Below are 22213 nucleotides of genomic sequence, written 5' to 3'. Positions count from 1 at the left end.
GGCTTGATGGTATTTAACACCAAAGCTAATATTTGTTTTAACACAATATTTTAGAGTATCTTTAAGATGCAAGTGAAGAAAGGATGATGGGAGGGGGAACATACACAGGAAGCTATTTTCATTCATGCAGTAGTGATGTCAGTGTCTGCAGTGGCAGCTGCCTGACCTGTAGAGGCTTCCAACCCAGAGCAGTTTTGCAGATTTATTTTACGAACCTCAGGCAGCTCATTTACTATTAAACGCCTTAAATCCTTCTCAGCAAACTGACTTAACCATCTATATAAGAAAATATTTCCTGTTCAAGTCATAGATGTCCCCAGAAGAAAAATGAATGCTACAATTCACTTGCATAACCAAAGCCATGGACTGCAGTATAAGCACTAATGCAAAAAGAAAGCAAGATTACACTTTTCATTTTAGACACATTCTGAACTATAACAGATATAAAGTTTATTAATACAATATGCCACTGGCAGCTGTTAAAATAAGCTCAATTTTGAGCAATAATTAAAAGCCAGATTTACTGTCTCTCAGTACTGGGAAAGCACCTCCAAAGCACCTCTTGAGTTCTCTGCAACTATCCTATAATACAGGCTACCATTCCAACTTTATTACATCAGTAAAAGGCCCAACAGAACAGATCAAATCAGGAGAGTAGAATTGATCATTATCCATACTCTATGAACACTGACTCACAAGGGATATTTTGTGGAGTTTCTCTAGTTTAAACATTTTAAATTTAGAGAATTAGATTGTTATTCTGCCATCTAAAAGCAGTAGACACCTATGAATACAGAAATTGATAATGGCCAGTGCATGACTATCACTTTGTTTTCATTCAGATTTACCCAGAGATATCCATTTTCTTTAGAAACTGGCTTAACTATGCGGAGGGGGGGTCATTTCCTCCCACAGTTAACAGTTCTTGGCAGCTGATTCATATATAATTATGTCTTTTACTCCTAACTATATCAAGCTCTGGATGCTGCTACTATGACTTAAGGCAGGCTCAAACAAGTTTAATGAAATCATTCAGTTCTAATTTACAAGACTGAATAACTAGATGCAAGGTAACAATTGTAAGTTCATTCCCTTTAAAAAATAGGGTGTTCTTGGGAAAACACAACAGTTATATATACACTAAGAGGCTACAGTATTTTTCCCAACACACCCTCCCTTTTTTCGCTTTTATGTAAAGTGCAGATTTCAAATACCAGAAGACTTCTCATCAATTTTCCATTTAGAGGCAGGGAGGGTTACAAGCAAAACATGGTTTTGGTTAGCTTGACTAGGACTGCACACACTTGTAAGCCTTTTCCTTTATGGGGAAATTTTCTAGATCAAAGAACATGAATTAAACTTCCCCTTTTTTACACTAGGCTTGATTTAGACAGTCAATGGTATTTTCATAAGAATCTCAAAGATTAGGATGCAAAGAAGCGATTTAGCATACTTTTTTGCAGTAAAACATACTAAAAGCAGCAATTCATAGAAACATGTAGCAAATGATTTGATGTGATCCAAATAACCTTACCTACATAACTAAACCCTTGCAAATAAGGGGAGGATGCCTTCAACTCAGTACTTTCCATACTAAGTCAAAGAGGAGTACTTAATTTGGTGCTGAAATGAAACACAGACTTGGCATGATTAAAGAAACAGAAGTGCTGAAAGATGCATGATGCCCGATAGCTATAGCATGATAAGTAGTGCATTTAGTATGATTCATTCAACTGCTGAAGTGCAGAAGAAGGGGGAGTGGACAGCTAAAACGGCCACAGAATTCAACCCAAGGTATTTATTCAGCTTAAAATTAAACATAGCAAGAATTCCATCTTCAACTTTTCAAAGCATTTTTTGGTTTAATTTTGCATCAGATCTGGTGACTCTCACAGCACAACCATACGCATGTCTATTTGAAAGTAACTCCTACTGTGTTCAATAGGGCTTACTTCCAGGAAAGTGCATAAAGGATCATAGCCCTACTATTAAATTACAAATTTAACAGTATTCTAAGGAACTCGTGTTGGAAGTTTCCAGATGCCAATATTGATGGTTTACTTTTAGCTTTACAAAAGTGGTTACAGTTAAGGGGAAGGAATTATTTTAAACTTGATCAACTGGAAGCAGGGTTCTAGCCCCTAATAGTACAGTTCTGCATCACAGGATTGGAAAAACTGCACAAGTAGCTGCACTGATGTTAGTACTAACAATCTGTACTTGTATTAACATGTGCTTATTTCAGCCAGTTTGTATTCGCTCCTGTGGTGAAGGTAAAAGGCAACATGAATACTTCCACCAATACTAACATTATATCTAATTGTTACTCAAGAATAAATATCCTACAGGCTTGAAGAAAATGACTTCCCTCAAATCTGGCTCCTGTGCAGACAAAATATCTTGGGACCCTCTTAAAGAGAAATAAAGCATACAAAGACTAGGTTAGCTTATCAGAAACAATCTGGTTTGTTTGCCTGTACAGTCACTGAAATGGATTAGAAAAGTTCCTATACAAGGCATGAACACAGGCCAATTGATGCTCCCCTAAAGCTTCTCCCTGTGCTTTAAGAGGTATTAAATTGAGAATCTTGCTTCAGGACACAAGCCAAGCCTGCAACACACACAAGCTGTATGCTGCATTCTTGATTAGTCAATGAAAAATAGCTGTGGTTCCCATACCTCAGACTTTATCACTTATATCGGTTAATCTGGTCACCTCACCCAAATGTGAGTTAGAGTGGGACAGCTTGACCCTCCTTTAAGCACCTCTATTACCAGTACTACACCAAACAGAGCATTAAAGGGGCAGCTCAACATTAAAACCCACTTGACATTCATCCTATTTCAGGCTCCAGCTGGAAGAAAGGCCTCCCCAGCATTTGTGAAGCTTATGCTTGGACCATCCTGATCAGGCTGGCTTGCACCCTTACCGGGGAAGAAGTTCCACTCCACACAGTGGGAGTTACTTCTGAGTAAACTTGCACAAAATTGAACAGCTGGATTGGCAAGCTGAGTAGAGGGATGGGGGGGTCATGTCACAAAACGGAGGACCAATCCTATCTCTAACTTTCCAGGGCTGAAGCTACAATCCTATGCACAAGTTCCTGGGAGTAGGCCCACTGAAGACAATGGGATTTACTTTTGAGTAGACCTACCTAGGACTGCACTGGGAGACAAGAGAACAAGCAGCCCCATGCCTTGAGGAAGGCTTTGTGACTGTCCGCATCAGGAATACAGCGCACATACTCCACTGGCACAGCCATATCAGTACAGGGAAGTTGGAAAGGACTGGGGCCCTGAAGCCTCATCTCTCCTCAGAAGTTTGTTTTCTTTTCAGGGGTGCCTCAAAGGTCTGTTGTGCCCTTAGGTGCTGACAATGGAGAGAAGAGGGATCAAGGCTCAGCGCCCCTCCCTGTACATGTGTGCATGACTTTGTTAATATTACTAAGAATATTTACATACTGCTTTTCAACAAAGAAGTAGTTCACAAAGCAGTTGATACAGTAAAATGAGGCCACCATCCTTCCACACTTACCTGACAGTAAGCCCCATTGACTAGAATGGGACTTCTGAGTAGACATGAATAGGACTAGGCTCTAAGGCTGCAATCCTATCCACACTTATCTGGGAGCAAGCCCCATTGACTAGATTGGGGCTTCTTAGCAGACAGACAGGATTGGGCTCTAAGGCTGCAGTCCTATCCACACTAACCTGGGAGTGAGCCCCACTATCATGGGACTTACTTCTGAGTAGACATGCAGACACTTGGGCTCTAAAGCTGCAATCCTATCCACGCTTACCTGGGAGTAAGCCCCATGGACTAGAATGATAGACTACTAGAAGTAAACAGATAGGACTGGACTCCAAGGCTGCAATCCTATCCACTTACCTGGGAGTAAGTCCCACTGACTAGAACGGGACTTACTTCCCAGTAGACATGCCAGGGATCGGGGTGCGAGTCAGTGAGAGGGTCCCTGCCCCAAAGGACTGACAGAAGGGGGAGTTACCTCTGCAGACGGGAGAACTGGGGCTCCTCCTGTCGGGCGAGATGCTCCTCCGCCTGCCGTGGCTGCTGTCGGGGGAGCGCCGCTGGCTGGCCTTCACCCTCCCCGGCTCGGCCGCGGCGCCCGTGCCCGGCGTGGCCGCAGGGGCAGCCGCTGGGGCGAGCGGCGGGGTGGAACTGGACGGGGGCGGGCTGCTGCGAGGGCCCCCCGGGCCGGTGTTGCTCCCCACGGAGGCGGAAGCGGCCGACGAACGGGTCGGGCTGTGCTGGTTGCCGCGCAGGAGCTGGTAGGGGACGGTGGCGCGGATGGGCTGGAGCAGCCGGCTAGTCCCGGCGCTGCCGCCAGGGGCGCCGCTTCCTCCGCCGCCGCCGGCCGCGGCCCCGACGCTGCTGGTGGGGGAGCCGGCGGCGCCGCGTCGCATCCTCTGAGGCGGCGGGTGGTGCGGGGGGGTCTGCGAGGAGGAGCTGGACATGGCGGCGGGGGGCGCTCGCTGGCGGCCCCCTCCCTGGAGCGGAGGACGGGGACGCACGGGACGGGCCCGAGCGAGGCAGGGGCTCCGCACCAGCTAGCGCCGCGCAGGAGCACCGGCTGCCCGCCCGCCCGCCTCGGCAGCGCAGCCCCTCGCGCGCCTCACATCGTCTGCGGCTGAGGGGAGGGTGGGGGGTTGGAGCGCGCTCCCGCAGCTGCAGCCGGCCGCCACACAGCAGCACCGGCACCGCCTCCGCCGCCGCCGCCGCCCTCCCTCCGAATGGCGCTCCGCCGCCCCGTCCGCGGCGGGCGAGGGGCGTCCAGCCCCGCGCCCATTGGACGCCCTGCCTCCGTTACCTCCCACCTGATTGGGCGCCGGCCCCGGAGTAACAGCGCCGCCGACCAATTGGCGGCCCGCAGTCACCTGGAGGGGGAGCGGAGAGGAGGGAGGGGTCGGCGTGAGGAGCTGCTTTGTGCGAAAGCGGAGGGGAGGGGGCAGTGGAAATTGCCCAATCAGCAGGCTGAGCTTTTGGAAGCACGTGACCAACACATGTTCTGGGCTACCTGTTTCCATTCTGCTTTTCCCCTTTGATGTGAACTTGTCTAAGGCTGCAATCCTATCCACACTTTCCTCGGAGTAAGCCCCATTGACTCTGATGGGACTTACTTCTGAGTAGACATGCATGGGATTGGCCTCTGACAACCCAATCCTAGCCACACTTACCTAGGAGTAAGTCCCATTGACTATAATGGGACTTAGTAGACATGCATTGGATTGGGCTGAAATACTGATTGGGCAGTGGTGCCTTTCTTCCCCCCTCCCCCCCAAGAACTTTGGAGGGCCTTTAAACCTTGGTTTTAGCTGAAAACTGGAAGTGATGTTTAAGGCCCTTAGAAGACCTTTCAAGGGCCAGTAAAGGTGAAAACTGGAAGTGACATTTAAGGCCTTCTTGAGGCCTCAGAAGGCCCATGGAGGGCCGTAAGTGGTCACAGGTTGCTTTCCCTAGCCTGCTGAAGAACATAAGAACATAAGAACAGCCCCACTGGATCAGGCCATAGGCCCATCTAGTCCAGCTTCCTGTATCTCACAGCGGCCCACCAAATGCCCCAGGGAGCACACCAGATAACAAGAGACCTCATCCTGGTGCTCTCCCCTACATCTGGCATTCTGACTTAACCCATTCCTAAAATCAGGAGGTTGCGCATACACATCATGGCTTGTACCCCATAATGGATTTTTCCTCCAGAAACTCGTCCAATCCCCTTTTAAAGGTGTCTAGGCTAGACGCCAGCACCACATCCTGTGGCAAGGAGTTCCACAGACTGACCACGCGCTGAGTAAAGAAATATTTTCTTTTGTCTGTCCTAACCCGCCCAACACTCAATTTTAGTGGATGTCCCCTGGTTCTGGTATTATGTGAGAGTGTAAAGAGCATCTCCCTATCCACTCTGTCCATCCCCTGCATAATTTTGTATGTCTCAATCATGTCCCCCCTCAAGCGTCTCTTTTCTAGGCTGAAGAGGCCCAAACGCCGTAGCCTTTCCTCATAAGGAAGGTGCCCCAGCCCCGTAATCATCTTAGTCGCTCTCTTTTGCACCTTTTCCATTTCCACTATGTCTTTTTTGAGATGCGGCGACCAGAACTGGACACAATACTCCAGGTGTGGCCTTACCATAGATTTGTACAACGGCATTATAATATTAGCCGTTTTGTTCTCAATACCCTTCCTAATGATCCCAAGCATAGAATTGGCCTTCTTCACTGCCGCCGCACATTGGGTCGACACTTTCATCGACCTGTCCACCACCACCCCAAGATCTCTCTCCTGATCTGTCACAGACAGCTCAGAACCCATCAGCCTATATCTAAAGTTTTGATTTTTTGCCCCAATGTGCATGACTTTACACTTACTGACATTGAAGCGCATCTGCCATTTTGCTGCCCATTCTGCCAGTCTGGAGAGATCCTTCTGGAGCTCCTCACAATCACTTCTGGTCTTTACCACTCGGAAAAGTTTGGTGTCGTCTGCAAACTTAGCCACTTCACTGCTCAACCCTGTCTCCAGGTCATTTATGAAGAGGTTGAAAAGCACCGGTCCCAGGACAGATCCTTGGGGCACACCGCTTTTCACCTCTCTCCATTGTGAAAATTGCCCATTGACACCCACTCTCTGCTTCCTGGCCTCCAACCAGTTCTCAATCCACGAGAGGACCTGTCCTCTAATTCCCTGACTGTGGAGTTTTTTCAGTAGCCTTTGGTGAGGGACCGTGTCAAATGCCTTCTGAAAGTCCAGATATATAATGTCCACGGGTTCTCCCGCATCCACATGCCTGTTGACCTTTTCAAAGAATTCTATAAGGTTCGTGAGGCAAGACTTACCCTTACAGAAGCCATGCTGACTCTCCCTCAGCAAGGCCTGTTCGTCTATGTGTTTTGAGATCCTATCTTTGATGAGGCATTCCACCATCTTACCCGGTATGGATGTTAGGCTGACCGGCCTATAGTTTCCCGGGTCCCCCCTCTTTCCCTTTTTAAAAATAGGCGTGACATTTGCTATCCTCCAATCTTCTGGTACCGTGGCCGTTTTGAGGGACAAGTTGCATACCTTAGTCAAGAGATCTGCAACTTCATTCTTCAATTCCTTAATAACCCTTGGGTGTATGCCATCAGGGCCCGGTGACTTATTGATCTTTAATTTATCAATGAGGTCTGAAACATCTTCTCTTTTAACCTCTATCTGACTTAACTCCTCGGTTAGGAGGGGCCGTTCGGGCAGCGGTATCTGCCCGAGGTCTTCTGCCGTGAAGACAGATGCAAAGAACTCATTTAATTTCTCTGCCATCTCTAAGTCTCCTTTTATCTCCCCTTTCCCTCCCTCACCATCCAGAGGGCCAACTGCTTCTCTGGCAGGTTTCCTGCTTCTAACATATTTGAAGAAGCTTTTATTATTCCCCTTAATGTTGCTGGCCATGCGTTCCTCATAGTCTCGCTTGGCCTCCCCTATCACCTTCTTACATTTCTTTTGCCACAGTTTATGTTCCTTTTTATTCTCTTCATTAGGGCAAGACTTCCATTTACGGAAGGAAGCTTCCTTGCCCTTCACAGCCTCTCTAACTTGGCTGGTTAGCCATGCGGGCACTCTCCTGGATTTAGTGGAACCCTTCTTTCTTTGCGGTATACACCTCTGCTGGGCCTCTATTACTGTTGTTTTAAGCAGCCTCCATGCACTCTGGAGAGACTGGACTCTTTTTACCCTCCCTTTCAACCTCCTTCTAACCAGCCTCCTCATTTGAGGGAAGTCCGCCCGTCGGAAGTCAAGGGTTTTTGTTAGAGATTTGCCTGGTATTCTTCCCCCAACGTGCACATCAAAACGGATCGCAGCATGATCACTGTTCCCCAATGGCTCAGTAACGTTTACATCTCTAACCAGGTCCTGCGTACCGCACAAAATTAAATCCAGAGTCACCTGTCCTCTGGTGGGCTCCTTGACTAGCTGATCTAAGCCACAGTCATTTAGCATGTCAAGAAATCCGGTTTCCTTATCGTGACCAGAACACAAATTGACCCAGTCAATATGAGGATAATTGAAGTCCCCCATGATTACAACCCTGTCCTTCCTTGTCACCTCCCTGATCTGTTTCCTCATTTCAAGGTCCCCATCAGATTTCTGGTCTGGAGGACGATAGCACGCCCCCAGTATTACATTGCTGCACAAGCCTGGTAATTTAACCCACAGAGATTCTACGGTGGAGTCGGATCCACCTTCAATCTCTACTTTGCTGGATTCTATCCCTTCCTTAACATAAAGGGCCACCCCACCTCCAACACGCCCCTGCCTGTCCCTCCTGTAGAGTTTATAGCCCGGGATTGCGGTATCCCACTGATTCTCCGCATTCCACCAGGTTTCCGTTATGCCCACTATGTCAATATTTTCCCTTGTCACCAGACATTCCAGTTCTCCCACCTTTGCTCGTAGACTTCGGGCATTCGCATAAAAGCATTTATACACGGAATGCCCCAGGATGGGCTGCTTATTTGCTCCTTTGTCCCCGCATCCTCTCATTGTGCCAAACCGTCTATCACATCCCATCACCCTACCTTTCCCAATTTCTTCTCCTACCCTGCCTTTGTCTTGTTGTTCTCTAACCTCCCCATCCTCATCCCATAGGGATGAGGAGTCCCGAACCGGATGCCCCTCAGCTCCTGTCGGCCTTCCCCCAGGGATCAGTTTAAAAGCTGCTCTGCCACCTTTTTAATGTTATGCGCCAGCAGTCTGGTTCCATTCTGGTTCAAATGGAGCCCGTCCCTCTTGTACAGGCCCCGCTTGTCCCAAAACGTTCCCCAGTGCCTAACGAATCTAAACCCCTCCTCCCTACACCACCGTCTCATCCACGCATTGAGACCCCTGATCTCCGCCTGCCTAGCTGGCCCTGCGCGTGGAACAGGTAGCACTTCAGAGAACGCTACCTTTGAGGTCCTGGCTTTCAGCTTCCTGCCTAAAAGCCTAAATTTGGCCTCCAGGACCTCCCAGCTACACTTACCCACGTCGTTGGTGCCGACATGCACCAGGTCCCTGATTGTGCGAGGCCTGGCATTCTTCTCAGTGGTGGGACATTCTGCAGTCCTGGCCCCTGGTGGCACAGAGGGCAGGATTGCCAGTGTTACTACCTCATCTGCTCTTCTTGTGAACTAGGACTTTCACCCTTGAAAAGGGGAGCTACTATCCATTTGTCTCTTTGCTGTGCTTGGGCTTTTCTCTTAGAAGAGGCAATGAAGGAAAGGACTTCCTGCCATTTGTCCAGTGTGTAATTAGGCATATACTCTTGATGGCTTATGACTGACCAGGAGGGAGAAGGGAGCACATATTGAATATGTGAGAATAGATGCACACACTAGAAGCATATACTTTTAATAATTACTAATTTATTACTTACAACACACTAGAAAAGCCCATGCAGAAAATATTTAGATTGGTGAAACAGTGAATGCAGTTGATCTGGGGACTGTCTCTATTTGCTGGTCCATCTGGGCCTTGGATCATTCAGGCTCCTAAGGAGATAATACCCTTGGGACTTCCCTTTGCAGAAGTTTTGCTGATTCTTCCTCAGAAAGTCTTGCCCTGCTATACACTTAGGGCACAATTCTAACCAGGTCTACTCAGAAGTAAGTTTTATTTTGTTCAATGGGACTTACTCTCAAGCAAGTGTGGTTAGGATTGCAGCCTTAGGGCCCAGTCCTATCCAACTTTCCAGCACTGGTTCAGCTGCATTGCAGCCCCAAGGTAAGGGAACAAATGTTCCCTTGCCTTGAGGAGGCCTTTATGACTGCCTCCCCACCACAGGACGCAGTGCATGTCCCATTGGCACGGCTGCACCGGCAGTGGAAAATTGGAGAGGATTGGGGCCTTAATCATTCTATCTTGAAGAATGCTTCCCACCAATTTGCTCAGAACAGACATTAAGCCTGGGTAGTTGGCCTATAACTCCCTGCCCCAGTCTCCAAAATCCCTTTGTAAAAATAATGTTGCATGGGCTACTCTCCAACTGTCCAACACAGAGGCCAATTTTAGGGATGGGTTGCATATTTTTGTCAGAAGAGTAGCAATTTCCCACATGTGTTCTTTAAGGATGATGCCATTCAGACCTGCTAACTGTTCATTTCTAAGGCCCAAATACTAACCAATTTTCCAGCACTGATATAACCAGGTCTAGTTGTGCCAATGGGGCATGTACTGCATCCTGCAGTTGGGTGGCAGTCATGGAGGTCTCCTCAAGGTAAGGGAATGTTCTCAAGGTAAGGTAAGCTCCCCGTTCTCTGCTGCCATTGGTCAGTGGCGCAAACAGTATGCTATCTTTTCTTTTCCCCTGCTTATAACGGCCATGGTGGCAGGTGCCAGCAATGAAGCAGAGGGTATAGGATCTGTGTGGGTATGGGCAGGCTGCTCCAGGAGGCAACTTGTGTCATATGCCAGTCCAATGATTGACACATGCAGTGCTCCCAATGGTAGATCCATGCGCTATGGCCTCCCAAGTCAGGTGTGCCTGTTTGCAGTGATGTAAGGTGTTAAATACTGGATGAACATTGCTTGCCTTCTGCTGTGTCTGAGTAGTTATGAACAGCTTTGTGGAGTAGCTGGTGTAAGTTCTACAACTGCTTCCCCTTCTTCTGTCTGAAACATCTGTTTCAGACCTCATTGATAAATTAAAGATCAATAAGTCACCGGGCCCTGATGGCATCCACCCAAGAGTTATTAAGGAATTGAAGAATGAAGTTGCAGACCTCTTGACTAAGGTATGCAACTTGTCCCTCAAAACGGCCAAGGTGCCAGAAGATTGGAGGATAGTAAATGTCACGCCTATTTTTAAAAAGGGAAAGGGGGGGACCCGGGAAACTATAGGCCGGTCAGCCTACATAAGAAATAAGAACAACCCCACTGGATCAGGCCATAGGCCCATCTAGTCCAGCTTCCTGTATCTCACAGCGGCCCACCAAATGCCCCAGTGGGCAAATAGAAACCTCCATTTCTCAGGCATTTTCCTTTCCTGTGTGAAAGGAAAGCAGCATCCTGGCTGCTAAACTCTTGCACTTTCCAAGCTTCTACAAGCAGCTGCAAATCACATCCCAGGCTGGTTCTCAAGATATTATTCCTTCTCACCAGCTGATTCCACATTCTTTTGCTCTTGGCCAGTGGCTTAGAAATTCCATTGCTAACTAGTATTCAGCTAAATGTAAAATTATCTAATAAACCATTTATTTGTTCTAAGCAAATAGATAACTAAGGGCCCAATCCTATCCAATTTTCAAGGGCCAGTGCAGCTGTGCCAATTGGGCATGCACACCATCTTGTGGTGTGGCAGCAGTCACAGAGGCCTCCTGCATCCTGTGGTAGGCAGAAAGTCACAGAAGCCTCCTCAAGATATGGGATCATTTGTTCATATCACATATGGGATGTGATAGACAGTTTGGCACAATGAGAGGATGCGGGGACAAAGGAGCGAATAAGCAGCCCATCCTGGGGCATTCCATGTATAAATGCTTTTATGCGAATGCCCGAAGTCTACGAGCAAAGGTGGGAGAACTGGAATGTCTGGTGACAAGGGAAAATATTGACATAGTGGGCATAACGGAAACCTGGTGGAATGCGGAGAATCAGTGGGATACCGCAATCCCGGGCTATAAACTCTACAGGAGGGACAGGCAGGGGCGTGTTGGAGGTGGGGTGGCCCTTTATGTTAAGGAAGGGATAGAATCCAGCAAAGTAGAGATTGAAGGTGGGTCCGACTCCACCGTAGAATCTCTGTGGGTTAAATTACCAGGCTTGAGCAGCGATGTAATACTGGGGGTGTGCTATCGTCCTCCAGACCAGAAATCTGATGGGGACCTTGAAATGAGGAAACAGATCAGGGAGGTGACAAGGAAGGACAGGGTTGTAATCATGGGGGACTTCAATTATCCTCATATTGACTGGGTCAATTTGTGTTCTGGTCACGATAAGGAAACTGGATTTCTTGACGTGCTAAATGACTGTGGCTTAGATCAGCTAGTCACGGAGCCCACCAGAGGACAGGTGACTCTGGATTTAATTTTGTGCGGTACGCAGGACCTGGTTAGAGATGTAAACGTTACTGAGCCATTGGGGAACAGTGATCATGCTGCGATCCGTTTTGACGTGCACGTTGGGGGAAGAATACCAGGCAAATCTCTAACAAAAACCCTTGACTTCCGACGGGCGGACTTCCCTCAAATGAGGAGGCTGGTTAGAAGGAGGTTGAAAGGGAGGGTAAAAAGAGTCCAGTCTCTCCAGAGTGCATGGAGGCTGCTTAAAACAACAGTAATAGAGGCCCAGCAGAGGTGTATACCGCAAAGAAAGAAGGGTTCCACTAAATCCAGGAGAGTGCCCGCATGGCTAACCTGCCAAGTTAGAGAGGCTGTGAAGGGCAAGGAAGCTTCCTTCCGTAAATGGAAGTCTTGCCCTAATGAAGAGAATAAAAAGGAACATAAACTGTGGCAAAAGAAATGTAAGAAGGTGATAGGGGAGGCCAAGCGAGACTATGAGGAACGCATGGCCAGCAACATTAAGGGGAATAATAAAAGCTTCTTCAAATATGTTAGAAGCAGGAAACCCGCCAGAGAAGCGGTTGGCCCTCTGGATGGTGAGGGAGGGAAAGGGGAGATAAAAGGAGACTTAGAGATGGCAGAGAAATTAAATGAGTTCTTTGCATCTGTCTTCACAGCAGAAGACCTCGGGCAGATACCGCTGCCCGAACGGCCCCTCCTAACCGAGGAGTTAAGTCAGATAGAGGTTAAAAGAGAAGATGTTTCAGACCTCATTGATAAATTAAAGATCAATAAGTCACCGGGCCCTGATGGCATACACCCAAGGGTTATTAAGGAATTGAAGAATGAAGTTGCAGATCTCTTGACTAAGGTATGCAACTTGTCCCTCAAAACGGCCACGGTACCAGAAGATTGGAGGATAGCAAATGTCACGCCTATTTTTAAAAAGGGAAAGAGGGGGGACCCGGGAAACTATAGGCCGGTCAGCCTAACATCCATACCGGGTAAGATGGTGGAATGCCTCATCAAAGATAGGATCTCAAAACACATAGATGAACAGGCCTTGCTGAGGGAGAGTCAGCATGGCTTCTGTAAGGGTAAGTCTTGCCTCACAAACCTTATAGAATTCTTTGAAAAGGTCAACCGGCATGTGGATGCGGGAGAACCCGTGGACATTATATATCTGGACTTTCAGAAGGCGTTTGACACGGTCCCTCACCAAAGGCTACTGAAAAAACTCCACAGTCAGGGAATTAGAGGACAGGTCCTCTCGTGGATTGAGAACTGGTTGGAGGCCAGGAAGCAGAGAGTGGGTGTCAATGGGCAATTTTCACAGTGGAGAGAGGTGAAAAGCGGTGTGCCCCAAGGATCTGTCCTGGGACCGGTGCTTTTCAACCTCTTCATAAATGACCTGGAGACAGGGTTGAGCAGTGAAGTGGCTAAGTTTGCAGATGACACCAAACTTTTCCGAGTGGTAAAGATCAGAAGTGATTGTGAGGAGCTCCAGAAGGATCTCTCCAGACTGGCAGAATGGGCAGCAAAATGGCAGATGCGCTTCAATGTCAGTAAGTGTAAAGTCATGCACATTGGGGCAAAAAATCAAAACTTTAGATATAGGCTGATGGGTTCTGAGCTGTCTGTGACAGATCAGGAGAGAGATCTTGGGGTGGTGGTGGACAGGTCGATGAAAGTGTCGACCCAATGTGCGGCAGCAGTGAAGAAGGCCAATTCTATGCTTGGGATCATTAGGAAGGGTATTGAGAACAAAACGGTTAGTATTATAATGCCGTTGTACAAATCTATGGTAAGGCCACACCTGGAGTATTGTGTCCAGTTCTGGTCGCCGCATCTCAAAAAAGACATAGTGGAAATGGAAAAGGTGCAAAAGAGAGCGACTAAGATGATTACGGGGCTGGGGCACCTTCCTTATGAGGAAAGGCTACGGCGTTTGGGCCTCTTCAGCCTAGAAAAGAGACGCTTGAGGGGGGACATGATTGAGACATACAAAATTATGCAGGGGATGGACAGAGTGGATAGGGAGATGCTCTTTACACTCTCACATAATACCAGAACCAGGGGACATCCACTAAAATTGAGTGTTGGGCGGGTTAGGACAGACAAAAGAAAATATTTCTTTACTCAGCGCGTGGTCGGTCTGTGGAACTCCTTGCCACAGGATGTGGTGCTGGCGTCTAGCCTAGACGCCTTTAAAAGGGGATTGGACGAGTTTCTGGAGGAAAAATCCATTATGGGGTACAAGCCATGATGTGTATGCGCAACCTCCTGATTTTAGGAATGGGTTAAGTCAGAATGCCAGATGTAGGGGAGAGCACCAGGATGAGGTCTCTTGTTATCTGGTGTGCTCCCTGGGGCATTTGGTGGGCCGCTGTGAGATACAGGAAGCTGGACTAGATGGGCCTATGGCCTGATCCAGTGGGGCTGTTCTTATGTTCTTATGTTCTTATGTTCCCTTACCTTGGGGCTACATGGCTACACTGGTGCTGGGAAGTTGGACAGGATTGGGCCTTAAGTGAAAACTGCTTATGTAACATGTAGGTGTATATTTAACATATTTCAGGTTAATTTGTACTCCACTATATTTAGAATTGCAAGGTTGTATTTTAGTGAAGCCAAATATTATACCCACAAGTGATTTCTAAAATAGCTTTGTATCATCACTTTCAATAGTCACTTCTAACTCATAGCATGCAACCAAATCTGTACTGAAAATAAATATCAACCAAACAGAATGTGTGAAAAACAGCCATTACGAAAACCAGTGTCGCACACTTCTGTATTCTCCAGTCACTCTTATCTGAATTGTTGGAAGGAGGAAGGTTCAGACACTTAACTTGCCCCATACATGGATCCCTTTACAAGTTGTCTGATTTAATGGAGCTGCTGTTGATCTAACATTATAAAGATCTCTCTATTCTGGAACATATGAGCTCAGACACAGCGAAGGCACAACATGCAAAAATCAGAAAACAGAATAGTCTTTTTTGGTTACAACTTAAAATTTTCATATGAATGAAGTTGTGGGCAATTTTTTTAGCCATACAATTATATTTATGGGCCTCTGAGGCCAGATAAAAATTGGCCTAACATCCATACTGGGTAAGATGGTGGAATGCCTCATCAAAGATAGGATCTCAAAACACATATACGAACAGGCCTTGCTGAGGGAGAGTCAGCATGGCTTCTGTAAGGGTAAGTCTTGCCTCACGAACCTTATAGAATTCTTTGAAAAGGTCAACAGGCATGTGGATGCGGGAGAACCCGTGGACATTATATATCTGGACTTTCAGAAGGCGTTTGACACGGTCCCTCACCAAAGGCTACTGAAAAAACTCCACAGTCAGGGAATTAGAGGACAGGTCCTCTCATGGACTGAGAACTGGTTGGAGGCCAGGAAGCAGAGAGTGGGTGTCAATGGGCAATTTTCACAATGGAGAGAGGTGAAAAGCGGTGTGCCCCAAGGATCTGTCCTGGGACCGGTGCTTTTCAACCTCTTCATAAATGACCTGGAGACAGGGTTGAGCAGTGAAGTGGCAAAGTTTGCAGATGACACCAAACTTTTCTGAGTGGTGAAGACCAGAAGTGATTGTGAGGAGCTCCAGAAGGATCTCTCCAGACTGGCAGTATGGGCAGCAAAATGGCAGATGCGCTTCAATGTCAGTAAGTGTAAAGTCATGCACATTGGGGCAAAAAATCAAAACTTTAGATATAGGCTGATGGGTTCTGAGCTGTCTGTGACAGATCAGGAGAGAGATCTTGGGGTGGTGGTGGACAGGTCGATGAAAGTATTGACCCAATGTGCGGCGGCAGTGAAGAAGGCCAATTCTATGCTTGGGATCATTAGGAAGGGTATTGAGAACAAAACGGCTAGTATTATAATGCCGTTGTACAAATCTATGGTAAGGCCACACCTGGAGTATTGCGTCCAGTTCTGGTTGCCACATCTCAAAAAAGACATGGTGGAAATGGAAAAGGTGCAAAAGAGAGCGACTAAGTTGATTACGGGGCTGGGGCACCTTCCTTATGAGGAAAGGCTACGGCGTTTGGGCCTCTTCAGCCTAGAAAAGAGAAGCCTGAGGGGGGACATGATTGAGACATACAAAATTATGCAGGGGATGGACAGAGTGGATAGGGAGATGCTCTTTACACTCTCACATAATACCAGAACCAGGGGACATCCACTAAAATTGAGTGTTGGGCGGGTTAGGACAGACAAAAGAAAATATTTCTTTACTCAGCATGTGGTCGGTCTGTGGAACTCCTTGCCACAGGATGTGGTGCTGGTGTCTAGCCTAGACGCCTTTAAAAGGGAATTGAACAAGTTTCTGGATGAAAAATCCATTATGGGGTACAAGCCATGATGTGTTTGTGTAACCTCCTGATTTTAGAAATGGGTTATGTCAGAATGCCAGATGCAAGGGAGGGCACCAGGATGAGGTCTGTTGTTATCTGGTGTGCTCCCTGGGGCATTTGGTGGGCCGCTGTGAGATACAGGAAGCTGGACTAGATGGGCCTATGGCCTGATCCAGTGGGGCTGTTCTTTTGTTCTTATGTTCTCTTCCTTATATGCCTCTTCCTAGCATAGTCTCTGTTATGGATGTTTCTGGCCAGTCATGTAAAAGATGAATGTTTTGCTAGTTAGGGCACATCGCTTGGCTGGGTTCAAACCCAACTGGCTCCCAGCCTATGTCTTTTTGCAGTCAGCTGCTAGGTCCTTGTTTTGCCTGGATGCTGTTGAGGCTCCCCTTGTCCCTTTTCTCCCAGGTTCTCCTTTGGCAAAAAGGTTCATTCCATGTGGTGAATGTCCCCACAAGCACTCAAACCCTTGCCTTGGAGAGACATGGCTGCCTTCTTCTGTGGGAGCTATCTTTCTGCTTTTCCTCTGTGGTATTCCAAAAGCTGTTTGTGTGGTTGGGATAAGGTAACTTCCTGGGTGCAGGGATGCCTAGCTTTTTCTCCTTATTTGCTTACGGTGCTGTAGCTCCTTAGGATATGTGGATGGTATGGTATCCTTGTATCATGTTGTGTGTGTGATAGCCTTAACGCACATCCTTATGGTTAGTGGAAATACCTGTTGCTGTGCTACTCATTCCCAGTGGCTAGCAGGCAGGCGTGTCTCCAACATTGGCCGCTCATTGACCCTGTACTTGCTCCCACTTCCTGCTCCATTCACTCTGGCTATGCTTCTCATGTTGGGAGTGGGTAGATGCAGTGACTGGCTCTTTAGACATCATACTCATGATGCACACACAGATGTCAGGATGCTGCTGTGTGGGTGACATATCGGAGTTCCCATGGATGCTGTCAGTATTGCTGGGAAGGTTACACCTGTGAAGTGTTGCTTGGATGGGCTTAGAATATGAAGGATGTTGCACTGGCACCTGTGTGAAAGTGTGGTTCCCAAACAGAACTGGGCTGCTATATACTCTTCTCCAGGCCATGCTCCCCTTCCACCATCGCATTATATAGGAGAGGTGCTGACTTCCTCACTGAACTCCTTAACTGTCCATGAGCCAGTTACATTGCTACTGGTGTCTTCATCTTTATGGCTGGACAACAGACAGCCACATAATGAATTTTTGGCTGATATCTGTATGGATGGAAAACCTAGAGGTGACATGAGACTTGGCTCCACAATATCCCTTGTATGTCAGAAATGGACTGTCAGTATACAAGGGGAAACCAGCAGCCACAGGAGAGCCAAGCTGCTTCCAGACCAGAGGGAAGACTTCACCTTCTGAACTAACCAGGCAGGTCAGAGACCTTAGGTGAAAAGTTGTTTCATCCTCCAATAGGAGATGTCCAAGGTATCTATTACCAGTTAGTTTCAAGAAAATATGCTTAGGCTCAGGCTACACCTCTGGCTAGATTGGAGCCAATGAGCACATTAGGCCCTTCATGATCCAAATTATAGTTTTCTGACATGGAACAGGGACAAATACAGTGTACCAGAAGATTACCCATATCTGCAAAAAACAAACAAACAAGAATAGCCTTTGACACCATAAAGGCAAGCTGATTTATAGTGGCATGAGCTAGAGCCTACTTTATCAGGTGCTGGGGTGCCATGACATTCTTTGTCTAAAGTGCTGTCTGTTATTCTAGAACACTGTAGTCACATGAGCCATAATAGATGTCTCCTTATCACCACACGTCCATCTAACACAATGTTTGCACTTTCGTTCAGACACCACAAATTGTCTCTTCATTATCTAGCAACTTTGCTTCACCTTGTTTCTTGAACTCTTTGGAAATGGTACTTCCATTTATTTTAACTCTTGATTCTCCAAATTTTTGTGGATACCATCCATAAAGCCTTTAGAATAACTGTTGTTGACGATGTCATGACTTTGAATTAAATGTTAAGGGTAGCCTAGGGAGGTCTGATGGCTGGAAAATGAAGGGTTTGGGCAGATGCCAAGATCACAAATATAAGAGTAATTCCTTTGGGAAATGATTAAATAAAATGCAAAGGTTTCACATGTACGTGTGTGCACACCCATGCACTTTTCATTTTTCCATTTAAATTTTTTGCTTTGTTTGTTTCAGGTGCTGGATTGTTTCAGGTGCTTTAAGAGAACGAATCAGATGTGAATTTTGGATTGACATGATGGTACTGGTGGAAGAGCTATTGACAACACTATGTAAAATATTATTAAAAATTAATGATGGGTGGAGAGAAATAAGGAGAGGGTAACAGAAAATTGATATTCCTGCAGCATCCAAAAGTTGGGGAAAAAATCTAAAATGAGGAAAAATGCATGCTAAGCTTTAGAATTTGCAGCTCAATCCTATTCAAATTTAGCTGTTCCTAAGCCCATTTAAATCAATAGACTTCAGTTGCCTCACTCAACATAGGATTGCAGCTACCAGAGTATACAAATATGATACCATACAGTTCAACCTAAAACATAGCAGCATAATTGAGGTCTATTGTGTGTTTAAAAAAAACAACAAGAAACCTCTCATTGAACTTGGAGGTTGTTAAATGAAGGCAGGAAGTTTTCTTTGTTGGCAATTGCAGGCAAGTGTGAGGACAGGAAGGGAGACAATTTATTTCAATTAAAAATATAATTGAGATTTTTCATTTGTTATTTAAGCTAAGAAAATTCCTTATGATCCCCATTTCTGATCACTGTACCTTCTGATAGAGCCAGGAATCCAAGTCTCACTGTACAGTTTGCAAAGTTGTTTTTGGAATATTCAAAATGGCTGAATATTCAAAATGACCGGTGGTATACAAGTGGAAATTATAATGACTGTGGACTCTGTATTTTATGCATTCCTCTTTGCAGATTTAGTATAAACTCATTAGCCATAATACTTCATAATAGAGCCAGGAATCCAAGTCTCATTGTACAGTTTGCAAAGTTGTTTTGGAATATTCATATTTTCTCATAAGGAATCATAAGGAATATTCAGTCTCATTCTGATATTCAAAATGGCTGAATATTCAAAATGACCGGTGGTATACAAGTGGAAATTATAATGACTGTGGACTCTGTATTTTATGCATTCCTCTTTGCAGATTTAGTATAAACTCATTAGCCATAATACTTCATAATTGCATAAACAGAATGTAATGGATCTCTGTTATATAATTAATCCTGCCCTTAAGGAAAATGGTAAGATATTTGATGCACTGCTCTTCCCAATTGTTTCTCCCTCAGTGACTTGTGTTTTTGTTCAGTACCTGTCCACAATGCTAGATTGGTAAAGCTAGATAGGTAAAGGATATAAAGAGTGAGCAACATATCTCATCTTTTGTTGCATAACATGGATCGGGTTTGCAAAGGTTGTGTCCCCTAGAAAATAAAAAAGCTTTGGCTATTACTCAGTTCTGATGGTGAAATGAAAACAAGATATGTAAACTATGTCTTGCATCATAGATAAAGGACCAGGTTTCAGTCTGAGAGAGTGATATGCACATCTCTTCTAATCCTTATCCCACTGAGCAGCTATGCCTATATAACTATCTCTTGGGTATGGTTTCTTATCTGTAAAATGGGAATAATAATTACGAGTTTTTTCAAGGTGATTGTAAGACCGATAATTCCAAAATAGTAGTACAGGAGACACAAATGATGGACAGCCCAATTCTGAGCTTCCTGGCGCCTGCTGGAGTAGCAGTGCCAAAGTAGCTACTGCTATATTCAGCAGGCACCAAGAAGCAGCCAGAGGTTTCCTCAGTGGAAGAGGACTTTTGTCTCCTTCCCTCAGGGAAAGCCCAAGCCCCACAATGGGGTTCCTCAAGTGTGTGCCAGCTATTTTCCCAGTGCAGACTTGAGAGACTCACTGTAGGGCCTTCCAACCTGACATGAAGTTCAGGATACAGAGCTCCGCCAATTCCACCTCAGTTCCTTCCCTTGCCTTCATTCTGCTCTCCGCCCACTCCCCAGAGGCCACACTGCTGCCCAGCAATTGAACATATCCCTGGCAGCAGCATGTCCTCTTCCTGCCGGCACCAGGCCCAGCATCTGACTGTTGCAGGCCCGGCACCTGTGCTTTTTACTTGCTAGGTGCTGTAAACATCAGCACTAGAGCTCAGTGCTAGTGCTGGCTGAGCTTAGGATTCGACCCTCAATAACTAGTGAAAACCAGTGAGACACTGAACTGGAGCGAATGGACGGAGCAAAGAAAATAAGCATATAAGGTGAAACCATTGGTGAATATTGTCCAGTATCTTGCTTCCAACAGTGGCTAGCCAGATGCATCCAACAAACCCAGAAGAAGGCATGAAGGCTTGAGCCCTCTGATACCCCCCCTCCCAATTCTCTGCAACTGGAGAGTTTGAAATTCCATTTAGCGATCAGAAAATGACCTTCTCTCTTTTCTCCCTTTTTTACCTGACAGATCCATGTGCTAGAGGCTTTTATGGAGCTGGTGGCCAGACTGTTTTAGCAATTGCTGCGCAAGTCCATTACACTCCAGGATTTTCCAAAGTGCAGAGCGATGGCAGATTTTTTTGTATATGCTAGTGCCTTGGAATGGACAGAAGGAGTCTGAATTGGGGAACTTCCTTCCTAGAAGAATGAAGAGCCCCCATATCTCTGGGGGGTCCCCTTAAAAGCCAGACAGATAGCGAACACTGGTGTTATGGGAAGATGGGACAACCAGTTCCCTCCTGAGTGAACTGAGACCAGACAGGTAAAAATAGTAATACTAAAGAGTTTATGAGACAAATAAAGACGCCAAGACAAGGGGTAAAATTAAGGCACCTGGAGACTCATGGAAAGACAAAAGAAGGCTTTTCCTAAAATGTACACATTTATTCAGTTTCACCTGCAGGATTGGGAGGATTGCTTGAGCCTTTGACTCATCTGCTTCTTGGAAAGCAGATGGACTTCATGCTCCAATGAACTGGCTCAAATCCAAGTTCTCTGTTTATTGGTCAGTTGAGGAAGGGGCAAACAATTCCAAAAGGGTAGACATGGCTACTGTCTCCAACGGCTCATCAGTCCTTTCAGGATAATGACACACACATCACAGGCACTCAAACTCACTGAAAAAATGGACAAAATAGAGAAAAATTGAGGATTTTCAACTCAGGAGCAATAAAGAACAGCATGATGATGCTTACTTAAGTGTTCCCCAGCATTTGTGTGGGAGGTGATTAGTATGGAAGCAGCCATCAAAAAATTGTGGGTGGATTTTTTTTTCCATCACTTAAAAGGAGGCATATTTGGGAGGAGGCATATGGAAGGAGGCATATTTAGAATTATATGTTTAGTGGATGACAGGAGGACAATTTCACAATGTTAATGTCAGTAACAAATGTGGCTCTAGCATGTGTTATCACAGGAGCCAAAGTCTTTGTTGTGATCCTGCGGTTGTATTCTAATGTGCTACTCAAGACAAGAGCCTTATAATATATTGTCCACAACTGTTGCATCAGCTGAGCTGTCTGCTGTTTCCTCACTGCTTCTACCACATTGCGATAAAGCAAATGTCACTCTGACAAATATCTACCACTAAAGAATAAACAGGCCAGTCTGGTGGAAAGTCACAAGATATTATCCATTTCATTTATTTTCCTCGTCATTGCTTTTCACAATGCCTGCATTCATTTCTTCAATCTTCATTAAATTAACTTTGGGGGTCATACCTGATGGCTTCCTCTAGCTCAGCTATTTTCAACCTTTTTCATTTCATGGCACAACCAGAA

At 46.1% G+C, this 22213-nt stretch overlaps 1 protein-coding gene and 1 long non-coding RNA gene across 3 annotated transcripts in view; one reads left to right on the top strand and one right to left on the bottom strand.

The window, feature by feature from the left end:
- The window catches only part of GLCCI1 (glucocorticoid induced 1), a 52028-nt gene extending 47250 nt beyond the window's left edge, over positions 1-4778 (bottom strand). Inside the window, exon 1 of one of the 2 annotated variants that reach the window (XM_066627537.1) lies at positions 4008-4778. In XM_066627537.1, coding sequence (XP_066483634.1) covers positions 4008-4476 — 469 coding nt within the window. In that variant the 5' untranslated portion in view covers positions 4477-4778. The remainder of the gene's footprint in view (positions 1-4007) is intronic. The other variant, XM_066627536.1, reaches the window with a different exon arrangement.
- LOC136651285 (uncharacterized) lies at positions 1743-22057 on the top strand. The gene is made up of 3 exons (XR_010794508.1): positions 1743-1794; positions 18598-18661; positions 20902-22057. It is a non-coding gene; the product is annotated as an uncharacterized lncRNA (long non-coding RNA).
- Positions 22058-22213: the final 156 nt, after the last annotated feature.

This window comes from Tiliqua scincoides, chromosome 5, assembly GCF_035046505.1.
Source record: "Tiliqua scincoides isolate rTilSci1 chromosome 5, rTilSci1.hap2, whole genome shotgun sequence".
NCBI classification, from domain to species: domain Eukaryota; kingdom Metazoa; phylum Chordata; class Lepidosauria; order Squamata; family Scincidae; genus Tiliqua; species Tiliqua scincoides.
The sequence above is the reverse complement of the archived record's forward strand: the minus strand, read 5'-3'. Positions and strand labels throughout refer to the sequence as shown.